Consider the following 12,948-nt stretch of genomic DNA (forward strand, 5'->3'; position numbering starts at 1 on the left):
AACATTCTAGAGAAATTACATCATTCTTATTTTGTAAAGGAGACTTATTTCCAGCGGGGGGAATTGAAGTCATGAAATATATGTAGCCGGATTGAAGATAATTAAGATAAAAGTTTCCTTATGGATTAGCATTATTTAGGAATTAACTATTTTCTCTTTGACATTTACTGATTTCATAAAAGTTATTATATATTAAGCCATTAGGAACAGTTTGGACTTCTAGTTAGGCTATCACTACAAATTCTCTTTGCTTCATAAAAACCGGGTTAAGGTGAATGGAAATTTGTTATACTAATATTTTTTTGCTTAGGAAATCTGCACAAACAGCTTTGAATCTAGACTTGAGGATTTAATAACTATAAATTAGGAATTTGATATTTGGGCCCCTTTCTTTCATTTCTTTCAATCATTTATTTCAATTTCCTTATCGAATCTATAATTTTGCGGCCAAGTTTATGTCAATAGTTTTGCCACTATACCATTTGATTTGTGTCACAATATATATGACATAATTGTATGGACATTATTAGCATTTTATTTATCTATTAAATTTTTTGTTAATGAATTTTATTCTATAAATAAGGTGCCTTAGAGATATGACCCTTGGTTTTTTGAAGATTTTTGAATGCTTATATAAGAGGGCATGCCTCACGGCAACAACGATAACACTAGATTTCCTCCTTCCTCAATATTTTCTCTTCTTCTAAGATGTGATGCCCCCTCTTCTTCCATGTCTGAAACCTTCCAAACCCCAAAACATTGAAGTGCATGAGCCATTTACAGGAAAAAAGCAAGCCATTGTTTCTACGGTTGATATGTTCCATTTCCTGCTAAGTCAATCACCACATTACAGCAAAAGTCTTCCCCTTCCTCTATTCTTTAACTTCTTACGTCTGCACACATCAATCCAATAAACCCACATCAAGGAGAAGGACTAAAGACTCGACGTTGTTGCTTTCAATCTAACTTCACTGACTACCCAACCACAACATCTCCAAAAACCTGAGTTGAATGTATTCTTGTTTTTCTCAGAAACCTAGAAATTGGCATGGTTAATAGCAGCATTCACATTGTTGCCGCTGCAATGGCTTCCCTCATTTTACCAATTGTCCAACTGGATCAGCAAATGTACATAACTGGATATTTTCAAATTAACTTCATAACCAAAATAAAAGATATTTCAAAAATTCAAATAGCTGGAAAGGCTTATGAAGTGGATGACAATTATATGATAAAAAGTCTCTAATGCATGGCTCCCGCAAATGCATGATCTAAGGAAGGGGTAATGTATGCAGCTTTATCTCTACACAACAAACAGACCAATTCTCTGACTTGAACCTTCTGATACAATGAAGGCAGCTAACCAATGCTTCAAGGCTTGCCCTCTAACAACACTAACATTATAATAGTTAAAATGCCTACTAAAAGATGCAACAAAAAATTCTAAGAAAATTAAAATGAATGCACACGCTCCAAGCTTTATAATATCAAATTACAATGAAATATTGACACCAAATATACACAAGCACATTTTATGAGAGTCTGAGGCTTCGTTTGGGATAATTGTTTTATTGTTTTTTAGAGTTTTAGTAAAAAATTAAAATTTATGTACTAAAAATCAGTTTTAAAAAGCAATAAAAAGTCATCCCAAATGAAGCATAAGTCATATATTAAAAGGTGGTAATAAAAAGAATGCAGATGCTTCAAAGGCTAACCTTGACTGAGGAAGTCATTAACCTAAGAGATTGCATCTTCTCGATTTTATCTAGGGTTATAATTGCGCCTTCCATAGATTTGGAGTTGCCACTGCATCAAAACATAGAAACAAATTTACATGGGTGTACAAGGATGAAAAAACAAGGAAGGTATACACATGATTTCAGGATGTCATGATATTTGCATTTCCACAAATTCAACCAAGCAAAGAACTTGTCTGCGACTTAAATATTTATATGCCTATAAGTATTCAGTACTTCTATAAGGAGGAAGTATTTGCAAAGTAAGATAGAGTTATTTTGAGCTCCATTTAGATTTGTACATAACAAGGAGCACTTGGATAAAGTTACATATTAAACTCATGTTGAGGTAGTGTAGGAAATTTTAGTTTGATGAGAATATGAAATTAACTCATCTATAATTAGATGGACATTCCTTAGAATGCTACTAAAAAGAAATATATATTTCCTCTCTAAAATGCTGTATGATTACCAAGTAAATGCCCTTCAAAATAGTAATATCACCAAGTAGACCTTAATGATGAAAAAGCTGAGTTTTAATCAAATTTCTAAAAGAACAAGCAAGTCCATCTATACCGCATCTTTCAACGAAGTAGTCAAGAGAAGCAGAATTTGCATTCAATGGGGAAAAAAAAGGAACACTAAAGTAATATAAACGGGATAAGCGTGTTTGGACAATTACAAGGAGGCATTGCCAGAACAAGCAATTGAAATATCATTTGCTGATCTTTAAGAGAATGAAAACGCTAAACTGAGTAAATTAATGCATAGGGATTGCAGGTATTAAAAAAAGACCTGGATCAAAAGAGTGCAAATCAATCAATTCAAAATGATAGTAATTTAAAACTCATTAGAACAATAACAAGATGTTTGCTCACTATAATCACTAGACCACGTCAGACACCTCAATATAGGTTAAGCAAATTACTTAACAATATAAATTGCAGCATAACATTTTAATTTCTTCAATTACTCGATTTGCCTTAATGGTCTTTAATAAAACCCTCCATAAATATCTAAATAACATAATAATAACTTAATTAAATTTATCTCAACAATAAAATAGAAAAAAAATTAAATTGCTTATTAATAAGATTTTTTTGTGTAAATAAGTATTGTTAAAACTACATGCTATGCATTCATAAATCAGGACTCCAAATAACAAGATATGTTTCTTTCATCTTAAAAATTTTTATGAAAAAATATGAAAATTTTAAAATAGTAACTTTTTGCCTTTTTTATATAAATGTACATAAGCATATGTAATAATTCAATTCCATATATTATTTGGATGTAAAACTGTACATCAAAAAGTTCAAAATAATTGAAAATCATATATTTGAAGGTTCTTTACTTCATAAACAAATAGTCACTTTTATTTTATATCTTAAAATTTATATATATTTTAAATATTTTCAATTATTTTTAATACAATATTTCAACTTTTTTTGAGATATTTAATAATGAAAAACAAGTGAAACTGAAACCAAACCTTGCACCGAAATTACCAAAACTAAAAATTCTTTGATAAGAATGAAACCAAAATCAAAATAAAAAATTTAAACTCCCCTTCGTTTAAAACAATTTGGAAGCTACTCGGTTGGGTTGGCTATTTATACTTTAACTAAATGGCCTATCGAGACAATGAAGAATTTTATATATATAAATATATATAGGTTCGGGTTTTTGTTCACTTTGAAACACTAAAAACTAAATCAAAGTGAAGAACCCAAGCTACTAGCACACCCTAAGATTGTCAAGTCTAAGAAACAATGGAACTACTTAATTCTATCTCATTATTACTTGAGCTGATGTTTCAGCTCATTATTTGGAGTAATTGTTTCCTTTCCCTATGTCCCATTGGTTTCCTTCCCTTGGCCTCTTCGGTTTTCCCTCCTGGTTCTTCTTCCCTGGCTGGTTCCAGCCCCCTTGTGATGTCTGTTCCGGTCCCCTAAGCTGTTGTTCCGGTTCCCCAGCTGCTCCCTTCAGTTCCTCCCTTGGCTGCTTTCCCGTGGGCTGCTTTTATCCGGTTCCCTGTGTGCATGTTCAGGTTCCCCTTGTGCCCCTTCAGTTCACTCTCTGGCTGCTTGTTCCGTGGCTACTTTTTCTAGTTTCCTGTGTTGCCTTTTCAGGTGCCATTATGGGCATAATTAATGATTATGGTGGTTGTTTGGCTGCCCCTTTTATCCTATATATATGTGATGTTATGTAATAAAAAAAAGATTGTTCCGATGGAATTTTTTAAACAAAAAACCTGAGGGTTTTTCTTCCTTCCCTCACTATCACAAGCAACAAATGGTGCCACCTTGGTTGCCAACATATCATCCTGCTGCATTCCCACAAGCCTTTTACTCCCTCCTACCTCTTTAACATCTTTAAGAGGCTGTTATTCTCCTCTCAATCCTCTCAACCACCACCTCTGATGCTACGACCCTGATGATGCCTTCCCTCACTCCCCCCCCCCCCCTCAGCCCCCAGCCCCCACATCCCCTCCCCTCTTCATTACAAAAGCCAGTAAGTCTAAACACATGGACAAGGAAATCAAATAAATAAAGTCAGATGTCCAGGCTAGCCTTGTTACCGTCAATGCCAATCTACACCAATCTGCCACATTTTTCTAAATGGAGCATCGCAAGGTACTTGCATACTATTTGCGTGAATTTTTTAACCGGTTTTAAGTTTTTCTTGGCCATGCAATAAACAATAAAAAACTGAAGCAGTTAAGGGAGAGATTATACCCCAAACAACGCTACCTAGTAGCTCACCGATAATGTGGCAAACCTAAAAATCCTATGATAGTTAGCGAACAAAAGGATCTGCACTAGATTTTCATTGTTGGATAAATATAAGGAGGCCTATGAAGTATAATACATGCAAAAAAAAAATTTTAATGGCAAGCTAACCTTCCTGAATTATCTTTTAAGGTAATATTATAGAAAAGTGTCAAAATAATTATTTTAAGAAGAGCATAGCATAGCTTAATGGCTCGAATGCTTGACTATTGTGAAAAGCATACAGAAAGGGAACAATTACATGAAATTAATAAACAAATTTACCTGAATGAATGTAGTCTGGCAGCTAATTTGTCTTCATCCTGTCTCTGTTTGATTTTTGCAAGTTGTTTCACTTTCTCAAAATAGCAACTCTGAGATTAGAAAAAGTAAAACAACCGTCATCAATATTAAAATAAAATTAGGGCTTAGTTTTTGGAGGAGAAAAAATTAGCTTTCTAGACCGATTTTCATCATTCTAAGATAATAAAATTTGAATGAAAATTTAACCAGCGAAGGACAAAATCAGCTGAGCTATTTTCAAAAGCATTTTATGTTCATATGGAACATAAATGTTAAGAATTGGGGGCATTTTATTGACTTTTACTGCATTTCTGTGATTGGATAGGTGCCATTTCACATATTAAGACATGCTAGATAGCTACCAGCACAGCAATTAAACGCATGGACAGTATTTTCTCTTGCTTTCTCTTTACAGCAAAAGAAAACACGTTTTTCGTTTTCTATCCCCTTTTACAATAATGAAAGGAATGTTCTAAACAAGGGGATCAGATCATGAAAGGAATACTCAATCTCACCAACCACTAAAAAAATTATGACAAGTTCTTCTCATAAGTTGAGCATAAACAGAAGTTTACCTCATAGTTTGAACATCAAGCTATAGGAAGATCAAGAGATTGAATTAATAGATTATTCTGGCCGTTCAATATCGGGATCAATACTATTGATGATGGAGATTAACAGAAGTCCACTGACGAAGAAGGATCAACCTGACAGAGGCTTGATGATCAAAATTAGAAGGTAGGTAGTTTGGGTTATTAGATCAAAAACTAAATTAAGAAGAGATAAGGATGAGTTTTGAATTTTAAACTTGTTTTAGATGAATTTGTAATCGAATTTTAAATTATGAATTAGAGTGAATTATGTTCTAATTATCTTTTAATTTGAAGTTATCTAATTTTTTTTATTGTGTATATTGTATCCACTTTTGCAGAGTATATTTAAGATGGAATAAAAACTAACCTAATACAATAACTTCCTATAAATAAGTTGGTTCCCTACAATAAAACTCAATGTAGAATTTTCTCAAAATTGTCCTTCGTCTCTTTCATTCCTCACCTCCAACCGTCAGCTCCTCCAAAAGCCAAAAACGCTGGCCTTCTCTCCTCTAACTGCCGATATCTTGCTTGTTTCCATTATTCCAACAGCAGTCCAGAGGATTGGCCATCCAGTTCCTTCTACTGTTGAAGTTGTTGAGACCTGCTTCGGCTGCCTTGTGCATGATGTGAAAAACAGCAAGACCTATAACAAGAACTCTCGAAAGCAAAAGAGGGAAAATGGCATCAAGTTTGCCATCTCCAGCAAGACTAATGCAAGGAAAACAATAGTTTGCTGCTTCCCAACGCATGGCAAGATAAAGACAGCAAACCTACTTGTTGTCCCACTAAGTACGAGGTGCAAAACAGCTCGGAGAAGTAATCTATAGCTATGAAATAATGCCTAAAGGTGCCTTCTTAGTTCAACATAGTGAAGGCACCTCCCTAGAGTCGTAAACTCTTGTAATCCTCCTCCCTCTCAAGTCTCAATTATGAACCTTGGTTCTCCTGTTAAAGAATAGTTTGGGATCAAAACATTGCAAGCATTATTCGAAGTTGCCGAAACCAAAAAATAGCTACAAAATGCCCAAGCTCCTTTGCTGAGGCAAAAATCTTGAAATGGTATCATTCCAAGGAAAATATTAGGCAGAAAGACAAGATAATGCTATAAGGTCTATAAGTGCCAAGTATCACGATCATACAAAATGGTCATATAATATTGAGTATAACCCTCAAACAAATTTAGTCTACAAGTCATTGCAACGCATAGCAATCCTACGTACTTTGGATAGCCTATCCACTACGTGAAATAGACCCTCCACTAGAACTATCCTTCTCAATCTCTCAAACCTATTGTAGAAGAGAGTAAATTTTATTTATTCAAGTATGGTAAGGTGCTCCTCCGTTTCCGTACACCAAACTCTGTAGTTTAAAAGGCCGTAGGTTGACATAAAATATGGAGTATTTTAATGAATTTCATCTGAGGAAATACGTGCCCCATAAGTGCACAGCTGAAATGAAAAATATGGTAAGTGGATATTGTAGAACGTCATAAAAAAAGAAAAATAATAATAAGATGGAACTTCAGATAATAAAAGTTGAGGCTTGGTAAGCAAAACCTCTATTTACATTTTTATATTAACTCCAAACGACTTAAGAAAAACGTACTACAAATCCCATACAAGGCAAGATGGCACGGAATTAAGTTTCCTAATGCAATATATGTGATGTGTAGTCATAGAGGATTCATATATTGCAAGTTATCAATTGTGTCAAATACTTTACTTCAATGAAAACAAACAACGATAGAGTTTAAGTCATATTGATAATGTTAATCACAAACATTTAAAAATTTTAATAAGAATTTAGAAACATAAATTAGCAAGCAAAATGATTAATTAAAAAAATCATAAGATATAGTTTTGACAACAAAATCAAAAGCGCCAAACAAACAATAATAAATTATGTAGAAAAATTGACGATGAATAAAATTACCAAGTAAAGAAAATCTAGGATTCACACCGGTACAAGAAGATACTTCCACTAAATTTGGTAGTCATACTTGTAAAACACTAGAAAGAATCATATATTCAACTCACACTCACTAGATGAAACTAGATAGAGAAATATAATCAAACCAAAAGCTATGAATCACATGCCTAAGCTCAGCATAACCTAAGCTAGTAAAAAAGGTTCGCACATAGTCAATATAAATTTAAAATTAAATTAACTTTACAAAAAAAAAAGAATATTCTAGTTTAATTTAAAATACCCAAACTCAATCAATAAAACGCCAATTTAAACTCCAAAATTTTTTCAAAAGCACAAAGTCAAACGCCAGTAGCATGGCTACAATATCCCACTACAGTGCCACTATAGCTACCATAGCTATAGTAGCCCTGATTCTCACAACAACTGAAGCCACCAACAAGCCCCACACATCATTCAACCACCCAATAGTTTTGAGTAATTCTGAATTCCACTGCATTATACGAAATCTCAAATATCACTGCATTAATATCCCTAGCTTGGAATAATTCTCTAAACCCTAAAACCTAAAAGGCTAGAATTAATACAATGAAGACTAGCTATACGATATGTAATTTTAGCTGGCGTGATATCAACAAATATCAATCTTTTTAAAAGATAAAGTCAAACTCAGGTTTAATAGATGTATTTACCTTGGATCTAGAGTTTAAAATGAAAACATAATTTTTGTAATTTAAATTAAGTAGTTAAAATGAATACTTTCCCAAGAATGTAATTAAATAGGAGGTTATCCAGAGATGTAAAGATAAATTTTATAAAACTGTAATTAAGTTGGTTATGATTGCATAAATTTCAGTGGTTAGCAAAAAAAAAATTATTGATGCATATATACGTAGAAGGAAACGTGAATATTAAAATGGATGTGTGGAAAGATTATAATGGATTAAAATTTAGGAATGAATATCAAAGGATTATTAGAGCAGCATCTATTGACAATGAGATATTTGAACGCAGTTAGATAGTTTAGAAATATAAAAAGAGTGCCAAAAGAACACCAATTAGACAAATAAAATTTATGTCAAAGGATAAGGAAAGAAAAGCGGCGGACCTAACGTAATATGGATAGAATTTACTTAAGATTTACAAAGAATATGCTTGACACCTCATGCAGCACCAAACAACAATGAATAAGAAACGAGAATTCGTTTAGCCGACCTCAAATAGTTGAGATAGACTAATTATGATAAATGGTACAACTTCCCCTCAATTTTTCAAAGTAGTTTTGATTTATAAGGGAAATGTACTTCTAAAATCTCCATTCTACATATATACAGTCTATAACTTCTTGGCCATATGAATAATTTTATTTCGTATAGTACAACATGAAGAAGGCATACCAAATGAAGACTTAATCCGAACCATTCAACAATTACAACATAAGATACAATCTTGTTTGCAAAAGAAGAGCACCCACTTATCAAATTTCCAAATCAAATTTAAAAAAATTACTAAATTATAGCCAAGTAACAATGTGTTGAACCTGAGAATAGTATACCAAATAAAAACTTAATCTAAACCCTTCAACTATCACAACATATGAGACAATCTAATTTGCAAAAGAAAAGCACCATTTCTTAATTTTTCAAATCAAAATTCAAAAAACTACTAAATTATAGTGAAGTAATCCAAAGATAAAAAATGGGTTTTAATCCTATATGAACTCAAACAATAGTCAAGGATGCCCATTTTAGGAATTACAAATATCAGAAGATATGTTGCATGAAGATACTAGTTTCCTTAGCATTTAATGAATTCTACATAATACAATTCTTCTACGATTGATTCACATAACAATTTATTGCTTACAAGGAACCAAGTGATTTACCAGGTCAAGGCATATTTTATTGAAAAAAGAGACCCCCAATATCCTCCAATCACTCCAATTGCTTGTCTCAAGAAAAATATTTCCTCTCAAACACATTTACAAACCGCAAAGCTCCACAGGAGCCTCACTGCCAAGGGTAGAAATGGATGAATACCGCATAAATTTCTTTGGTAGAATTAGATCATATTGTAGAATTGGATCATATTGATGAACTTCTCCAAGAAGAGTACTTTGCATAGGACAAGGTAAAACAACCTTGGGAAATTCATGGTGATGAAAGATTTAATAACACTTGAAATCCGAAACATTATTAGCAAAAATATCATAAACTTACATTCAGATTTTAATTTGTAATTCAGAAATGGGTTTTTAAAACATGTGGTACAAATAGTAACATAGATTGACACAAAAGTGAAATGCAATTGAACAAAGCCATAAACAGTGTCAAAAATTAAATGATTGAAAACTAAGAAAACAAAATCTAAGGTATGAACTAAACAGCATACTTCAAGTTCAGTGGCTCGAGTATTTCTATCAAAATGCCTCCCTCTCTTCTTACTTCGCTTCTGTTGAACCTTCTTTTCAGAAACATCAGTACTGCACATCCACATGGACGAATCATTTAATGATGAAGATGATTCCAAAGTGCTGCTCCCATTTAGTGAGACTCTTGACATAACAATTTCTTTGTTAAAATTAATAACTCTGCAAGAACATCAAGAAATATCAGATATATAGTTTACCGTAAGCATGAACTTTAAACAATTATTTCATGAAAGATAACATAATCAAGTCCTTGAGCTTACTAATAAGGAAAATTGCTAAAAGAAAATAAGAGTTAATAATTCAGAAAAATTTTGCAAATGAACTTGCATGAAGCAATTATACGAAATATGAAAGACTGGAGTTTTAACATGCAAGATGCCCATCTCATCCATTCTCCGGACCAACAGAGCTGATCCCTCCCTGAAACAGCCCACCTCTTCCATCAAGTAATTCCTTTCTGCCTTCTCTGATTAAAGTTTCCCTCATTGCAAATATAATGCATGTTGCACAGCGCATCTCCACAGCAGCCCACACACCCTGATCCCCTGAACTCCCACAAGTATAATACATCATCCCTTGCCCCTGCCACTCATAAGTATGAATTTTAGATCATCGTTAAAATAATAATAATAATAATAAATAGAGGGGGGTATGGTACTAGTGTCAAAAAGTCAAATTTTTAGCATTTTGGGAACTTCTGTGGGGGAATTCAAATCTACGCTCTCTTTCAAAAAATAAAGAGCAAGACCCCAAAACCCTTATCAACTAGACTAGGAGATACCCATAAGGACAATATCATATATGTTACTATTCATTGGCATTTTTCGTTTCTTTTTTTTTATTATTTTCTTACATAATAACTTCATGTTGAATCACTTGACTAGAGGACACATACCACATCTTACTAGCATGAAATCTTTTGACAGTGAGCGATATGCTATTAATACATTTGCTCTTCGTGAGTAGCGGTTAATCTTAAATTTATCACCCTTTTTAAATAATTGTGAAGGGTTGATGGATGATTAGTTGATTACTTTAAGCTTTAAGGCCATAATTCTACTTGAACATTTTTATGATTTAAATTTTTTTATTTTCATATTATTGTGGAGAGTTGGACCCACAATAGTTCATTATGAAGTTTGGGGGCATTTTGAAAATAAAGTCCCCTCCGAATGAGATAATTGTTAATATAGCCATCATCAGAATGAGATGTTTGGGACATTTGTGCAAACAAATTGTGAAAATAGACCAATCAAATTTTGATGTTTGCACTTGATCTGCTTGAACCATGTCAACTATGCCTTTTTACTTACAAGGAATTACAAGGGATCGAGTTCACATATTAACTTTATAAGCTACAATATAAGCATGGTGGATTCAAGAGTTTGAATTTTGAAATAAATTTCCTTAGTGGTAGGATTTGAAGGCCAAATGTGAAAGTAAAATAAAATATCTTTGCATATTTATCATTCCTATGCTTATTCTTAAATTTACTTAATTACAATCAAAGTCTGATTTGAAATAATTCTTTCATCATGATCTATTTGAAATTTATTGATTGAACATCTATCGAGGGGTTCAAGTCTTGTTGACTAGAGCCCATAAGGAGGGGGATCAAACTTGAAATATTGGACTGCAACCTTACCTATAGGCAAGGCAGCACATCTGACAACATCATATATTGATGACATTGACTTTTAAAAAAGAGTTTGCAATATTTTTAAAATGACTACATAACAATTTTTTGGGTGGTTACATGCTTCATAGAGCATTATAAATTTAAATTCAATTTATTTTCAATTCACGCAACATTCTCAAACTTTTAAGTTTACGCATTCAAAATGTTTGTTGAAGTACATTGGGACAAAATTATCATCAATAATTTGACAGAACTTGCATGCCTTTTTGAAAAAATTTCATTCCCCATAACCGCAACAATGGGTTATTTTGGTTGTATTTGGAAAAGGAAATCCCATTCACATGAACACATAACAGCTAGAAAAGCACAAGGGTTATTATGGCAATCATTCAAGGAAGCATACAGTCTTTTGAGACATGCACGATGTACTTTTAGCGATTGATATGCACCACTTAAAGCACTAGTAAAACTATGACATATAATAAGATAGATCATTTGCTTTGTTTGAAAGTCATTCACATGAATACACAATTATTTGAGATGTGTGAAGGTCTAATGTAATAGTTTTTCATGTGAACTATATTGTCTTTGCCCATAACTCTCCCCATTCACCCGTACTCTTGCCCACCCAGTCGAAAACAAGAGGGTCATTAGGCCCTCATTTCATACAAAAAAATATTTCTCATCCCTCTCATTCTGGCACTCATGACATTAGCCCCCCATACCTCTCCCCACTCGCCTATACTCGTGCCTCACCCAACCCAAAAAAAAGGGTAGGGTCATTCAGCCCTCATTTCATATGAAATAAATCATTCGATTCACTCTCATTCTCGCACTTCCTCTCTCAAACTCCTGAGCACCTCTACCACTTTTATAAGTTAATGTATATCACAATTTAATTTGAATTTTTTAATTCAATTTAAGTTAATTCATATTTCAATCCTAACTTACGCCTACTTTTAACACTTGGACTTTCATCACTCGCATATGCCAAGTCCATATCATAGCCTTCCATGCAAGTGAATTTTCGTTTCGATCTCGTGTAGGAATTCAAGCAATATGAGTGTCTTTTTAACTGTTTTTTATGTCCCAAACATGTCAATGCGGGCTATTTTGAGAAATAGTTGACGATTAAATGATTTCACTTTCGATCGAGATGTTCCAAAGCAATTTTGCGCCACCATGTTTGCTTTTTGTTTTCTGTATTTAATCGGATCAGCTTCAAAACAAATGTCATGTCAATAATGTCTTTTCTTCAAGTATGTGTCCATGCATTCAGGTTTGTGAATATAGACGATTTTGCACTGGCATTATGTCCTTTAATCAGATAATTACAAAATTTTTAAATGATTAATTTTCTTAGGTTTACAAAATATGTGATCTTATCTTAAATCTATCGTTTCACCCTAAACCCTATAAGAAGTTAGGGATGCACTGTTGGATTTACGTGGAAAATTTTGGTTAACTAGCTCAATTTATAATACAATTGAACATAAATCATTTAATAATCAATCCATGGCACCAAACATGACCACGCATAAAAATA

The 12,948-nt window shown here is 33.0% G+C and overlaps 1 protein-coding gene across 3 annotated transcripts in view; it reads right to left on the reverse strand.

The window, feature by feature from the left end:
- The window catches only part of LOC110096448 (snRNA-activating protein complex subunit), a 44,586-nt gene that overhangs the window by 23,121 nt on the left and 8,517 nt on the right, over nt 1-12,948 (reverse strand). For all 3 annotated transcript variants that reach the window (XM_020822416.2, XM_028696541.1, XM_020822419.2), the window contains 3 exons: nt 9,724-9,922; nt 4,793-4,881; nt 1,716-1,806 (listed from right to left, as the gene is read on the reverse strand). In XM_020822416.2, the coding sequence (XP_020678075.1) occupies nt 1,716-1,806; nt 4,793-4,881; nt 9,724-9,922 (379 nt within the window). The remainder of the gene's footprint in view (nt 1-1,715; nt 1,807-4,792; nt 4,882-9,723; nt 9,923-12,948) is intronic.

The sequence above is a fragment of the Dendrobium catenatum genome, unplaced genomic scaffold (genome assembly GCF_001605985.2).
Source record: "Dendrobium catenatum unplaced genomic scaffold, ASM160598v2 fragScaff_scaffold_761, whole genome shotgun sequence".
NCBI lineage: Eukaryota > Viridiplantae > Streptophyta > Magnoliopsida > Asparagales > Orchidaceae > Dendrobium > Dendrobium catenatum.